This window comes from Salvelinus namaycush, chromosome 8, assembly GCF_016432855.1.
Source record: "Salvelinus namaycush isolate Seneca chromosome 8, SaNama_1.0, whole genome shotgun sequence".
Lineage (NCBI taxonomy): Eukaryota > Metazoa > Chordata > Actinopteri > Salmoniformes > Salmonidae > Salvelinus > Salvelinus namaycush.
In genome coordinates this window covers 9,415,725-9,421,444 of record NC_052314.1, presented here as the reverse complement: position 1 = coordinate 9,421,444, position 5,720 = coordinate 9,415,725, and the positions used below count along the sequence as shown (strand labels likewise).

The window sequence follows — 5,720 nt, the reverse complement described above, 5'->3', positions numbered from 1 at the left end:
TCATCCATGAAGAGCACTTTTTTGCCATTCCTGACTGGTCCAGCGACGGTGGGTTTGTGCCCACAGACAATGTTGTTGCCGGTGATGTCTGGTGAGGACCTGCCTTACAACAGGCCTACAAGCCCTCAGTCCAGCCTCTCGCAGCCTATTGCGGACTGTCTGAGCAGTGATTGTGCATTCCTGGTGTAACTCAGGCAGTTGTTGCCATCCTGTACCGGTCCCACAGGTATGATGTTCGGACATACCGATCCTGTGCAAATGTTGTTACACGTGGTCTGCCACTGCGAGGACGATCATCTGTCCGTCCTGTAGCGCTATCGTCTCACAGTACGGACATTGCAATTTGTTGCCCTGGCCACATCTGCAGTCCTCATGCCTCCTTGCAGGCACGTTCACGCAGATTAGTAGGGACCCTGGGCATCTTTCTTTTGGTGTTTTTCAGAGTCAGTAGAAAGGCCTCTTTAGTTATCATAACTTTCAACTTAATTGCTATTGTCTGTAAGCTGTTACTGTCTTAACCGTTCCACAGGTGCATGTTAATTAATTGTTTAAGTAAGCATTTCACTGTAAGGTCTATATACCTGTTGCATTCGGCGCATGTGACTAATAAAATTTGACAATGAAGATCTGTGAAGTTATTCAGATTTAAGAATCATCTTTTAAAGACAGGGTACTGAAAAAGGGACGTTTCTTTTTTTGCTGAGTTTCCTACCTAAACATTATGTCAACAATCAAGTTATATCTTAACTTTCAAAATACAGAATCAGGGAGTTAAGGAACTTCCTTTTAGACCTGGGTTACACATTACAAAAGCTCATGCTGGTCAATGAACAAAATGCACAAGACAAAAACCTTAATCTAGATATATTTTTTTATCATCCAGAATGCATTTGGGCAGCAAAGTCAGTCCAGTTGAGAATTACGCCATCAATCAAGAAGCTTTTCCTTTATGTTGAGAGGACCAACAGAAATGTCCTGCTCCCACTGGAAACCTAAGAGCAGAAGACCATGTCTATATAAGGAGAATTCAGAAGAATCAAACTTCACAAAAGCATTGTTTCTCAGTCAATTCCTGGGTGACTCAGTGGGTGCACATTTTTGTTCCAGCCAAGCACTGACCGCCAATTTAGCCAAAGGTTTAGGTGAATCAAGTACCTAGGTACTGGAGTAGGACAAAAATGTGCACCCCAGGGAGGCATCCAGGAATGGATTGAGCAACACTGGACTGAAGTGAACATGTACCTGGATCCGGTTCCCTTCTCATGCCACAGTCTGTGTCACAACAGCCACACACCTGGTCTTTCTTACTGGCCTCACGCCATCTACTGAAAAGAGAGTGTTGCATATAGTACACGTACAAGCAAAGTGCACACCCTGCCATATATACCCAGACTTACCCATTCGAGAAGGAACAAGCCTTGTTCTCATGATCAATAGGGGCTGAAGCAGTTGTGGCTTTCAGGAGGCAGGTAACGTATAGCTGTTGAAATGACATGTGTTGAAGTCTCAGCATTGGTACCACATAAGAATTAGTAGATTTGACACCAATTTAAAGCAACGTCATGTTGGCCATACTATACTTAATTTATGATTGAAGCTCAAACCTGCCAATTCTATTAATGTGGACATTCCAAAGCTAATTTGCAGAAGATCTCAGGATTAACTACTCACTGAGCCAGTGTTCACAACATGAAACCTAAAGGCTTCTATCTGGAACCGGAGAGTGTCATCCATGGTGCGAGGTATGAACTGGGACCTGGAGCCTGTCAGCTTGGTGTCGACCAGACAACTGAAGGCCACAAAAATCAAAATTAGGCTACCTACACTGCTGAAACTCTGGAGGGATGCCATTCAAGATGGCTGTTGATCTGAAGTGTGGGCAGGTGGAGGGAATGGGAAATGCTTTCCTTAGCAGATTAAAGCAAACGATTAGTCCTTGAACTAGATCAAGTACCTTACAAAGGATACTCACCCACGGTTCTCGATGAAGGCATATCTTGGGACAGTGTTGGTGTTTGGGATGACTGTGGCTACACAGTTGTCCACAAAGACTCGGAGGGGCACATGGTAGAACTGGACGACAGAAGCTTCAAAGTTAATATTATCTCCAAGGACATACTCTTTGCTGGGTCTCTCCAACTGCCAGTTGTCTGCAAGACAAGGCAACAGTCTAATACTCATTCCAAGTCAGACCCTGCTCTAGTTTATCAGCAGTGTGGTTTTATCATGGCAAATATAACTGCCATCCTTTTGTACTCTGGGGTAGCCACCTCATTCCAATAACTCAGTGGCGGTTACATTTGCCAGTTGGCACCACCATAGTTTACAAACAAGTGCAGAGACAGCACTTAAGTCAATGCCTGTCAAGAGCAATGCCAATAAGGCAAGGACAAGCCGTTACTCACCAGTCATTAGCCTCAGGGAGAAGTAGAGGAGCTCCTCTGCAACCTTAGTGGAGGCATAGGGATTCCAGGTGGGCTTCACTGAATCACTGCTCACATCATGATTTCTGTAAAGGAGTCTTTAAATGTGAAACCAAATGGCCAAGGAAGTGTATCCAAAGTTGATTGAACTGAAGAAAAAGAAAAAACATTGCAGGTGTAGTCAACTCACCTTTGATAGTGGCACTCAACCCAGAACACCACTTCTCTAGTCCGAACAATGGGGCTGCTGCCCAGGGTGGCTGGTGTATAACGGAGTGTGAAGACATAGACAAGTGAATCTTCAGTCATCTGGAATCAGAGCAGCAAACGGCATTGTCAGAAAATCAATGGTAGTCAACCTAGAAAAGTCATAACGACGCTAATGCTCAATGTTACCGTCAGAGTGCTGCCACATTCGTGCAGCTCAGTGACAAAGATCAGAACTTGAGCGGAAGTATCCTCCCCAGTGACAGCACAGCCTCCCAAAGTAAGATCCGCTGGGTGAATGAGTTGGCCGATACCGAGCAGATCTCTCTTGACTTCCACACGAGCAGCAGTCTCCCCACATTGAACTGCAACGCTACTGGCAGGCACAGGCAGCGGTCTCTGCTCATCAATAGCCAACTGCACCTCTTTGACTGGATCTTCAGGATATCTCCAGGTCAAAGGCTCATTGAAGGTCTGCTTTGACTGGAGGAAAGGTTTTTGAACTTGCATCGGTGTCTGGACCCTGGCGGGCCATTGCACAGGCCTTGGTTGAAATCTGGCTGGTTCTTGAACAGGCCTATACTGTGGAACAAATCTCCCAGGGGCATGTGCAGCTTGACTCCGAGCTTCCGCTTCCCGATAAAGCTGCTGAACTGTAGCTGAACAGCCAAAGGTAAGAAGTAGGAGGAATGTAATACAGAGCGCCATTATTCTCAAGTTTCTAGTCTCAATTGTACATATTTCTTTGACATATACAATACCTACAGTGTCTCTGAACAGCCATTTTGTATCCCTTTGTCTTAGTGTGACTCCACCCCTTGTTTGATTTACCTAATGATGTTCCAGACATGTTACACGGCTGCACATATACTACAATCTGAATTGGATGTATCTCAATAATGTCAAGTATCTTCATTTATAATAGGGATGGTCAACTCCAGTCCTGGGGGGCCTGATTGGTGTCACACAGCCCCAGCTAACACACCTGACTCCAATAATCAACTAATCATAATCTTTAGTTTAAAATACAACTAGTTTAATCAGCTGTGTTAGCTAGGGATGGGGAAGAAGTATGACATCACTCTGGCCACTTTAGCCTTATGAGTTTTTTTAATGATGTATCTTTCCCACAACGGCCGAAGCTGTAACACGTGTTTCCCAAAACAACACGCCGAGAGAATGTGTTGTTACTGATGGGATCGAAAGAAAGTGCAAACTTTCTCCATTCAAAATGTGTCTTAACATTTGAATTGACGGATCAATTCCTAGAGAGATATTACCACCTTATGGCTGCAAATATTGAGGCAGGTTATTCTAATGCTTACCAAATCAAAATGCATTAAATCACAAATTTGCCCCATTGTGCGCGTTCGGCTACACATCATGAAATATATTGAGGCAAATTACAGACAGTCTACAATTAGCACAATAGAATATGAAATGTATTTCAATATGATTGAAATAGGCCCACTCTTTATTTTAATGGTTGCGGTTTTCATTTGAAGAATATTTTTATGTCATGTTGGTATCAATTGCAAAGACACAGGCAACTTTATTTTGTAGTCAACTTTGTACTGAAGTTATCTGCAGTCATAGAGATAAGATAAACCATGTGATTCTATGTTTAGCGGAGATCTTCTGTGTATAAAGTGACACAGGAGGCCAAAAAAGAATGTCTGGATGCACTTAGCTGTTCTGAGGCAAGCATTTGTTTACGAGTTTTATCAAGTGCACCTTAATAATAATGGTTTTGGGGAACAGCTCATAGATTTAACTATGCTCCTACAAAGGTTCTAACAACGCGCTTTGCCTAAAGATGCTTTTGGGAAACTAGGCACAGGGATCTCCAACCCTGTTCTTGGAGCACTACTCTACCCTCCTGTAGGTTTTCAATCCAACCCCAGTTGTAATTAACTTGATTTTTACACGCTTCAGCACTCAGTGGTCCCATTCTGTGAGCTTGTGTGGCCTACAACTTTACGGCTGAGCTGTTGTTACTCCTAGACATTTCCACTTTACAATAACAGCGCTTACAGTTGACCGGGGAAGCTCTAGCTTTGCAGAAATGTAACGAACTGACTTGTTGGAAAGATGGCATCCTATGACAGTGCCACGTTAAGTCACTGAGCTATTCAATAAGGTCATTCTACTACCATATGTCAGAATAAAAGTCGAGAGAATTATTTATTTCAACATTTATTTCTTTCATCACATTCCCAGTGGGTCAGAAGTTTACATACACTCAATTAGTATTTGGTAGCATTTCCTTTCAATTGTTTAACTTGGGTCAAACGTTCCGGGTAGCCTTCCACAAGCTTCCCACAATAAGTTGGGTGAATTTTGGCCCATTCCTCCTAACAGAGCTGGTCTAACTGAGTCAGGTTTGTAGGCCTCCTTGCTCGCAAGTGCTTTTTCAGTTCTGCCCACACATTTTCTATAGGATTGAGGTCAGGGCTTTGTGATGGCTAGTCCAATACCTTCACTTTGTTGTCCTTAAGCCAATTTGCCACAACTTTGGAAGTATGCTTGGGGTCATTGTACATTTGGAAGACCCATTTGTGACCAAGCTTTAACTTCCTGACTGATGTCTTGAGATGTTGCCTAAATATATCCACATAATTTTCCTTCCTCGTGATGCCATCTATATTGTGAAGTGCACCAGTCCCTCCTGCAGCAAAGCACCCCCACAACATGATGCTGCCACCCCCGTGCTTCACGATTGGGATGGTGTTCTTCGGCTTGCAAGCCTCCCCCCTTTTCCTCCAAACATAACAATGTTCATTATGGCCAAACAGTTCTATTTTTGTTTCGTCAGACCAGAGGACAATTCTCCAAAAAGTACGATCTTTGTCCCCATGTGCAGTTGCAAACTGTAATCTAGCTTTTTTATGGCGGTTTTGGAGCAGTGGCTTCTTCCTTGCTGAGCGGCCATTGAGGTTATGTCGATATTGGACTCGTTTTACTGTGAATATAGATACTTTTGTACCTGTTTCCTCCAGCATCTTCACAAGGTCCTTTGCTGTTGTTCTGGGATTGATTTGCACTTTTTGCACAAAAGTACATTCATCTCTAGAAGACAGAATGTGTCTC

At 43.5% G+C, this 5,720-nt stretch overlaps 1 protein-coding gene across 1 annotated transcript; it reads right to left on the bottom strand.

The window, feature by feature from the left end:
- Positions 1 to 927: 927 nt before the first annotated feature.
- Positions 928 to 3,140, bottom strand: LOC120051714 (zona pellucida sperm-binding protein 3-like). The gene is made up of 8 exons (XM_038998602.1): positions 2,820 to 3,140; positions 2,614 to 2,732; positions 2,406 to 2,509; positions 1,973 to 2,150; positions 1,672 to 1,789; positions 1,398 to 1,480; positions 1,243 to 1,322; positions 928 to 992 (listed from the first exon to the last, which is right to left on the bottom strand). The coding sequence occupies exons 1-8, from the start codon at positions 3,138 to 3,140 to the stop codon at positions 928 to 930; spliced, it is 1,068 nt and encodes a 355-aa protein (XP_038854530.1).
- Between the last annotated feature and the right edge of the window lie 2,580 nt (positions 3,141 to 5,720).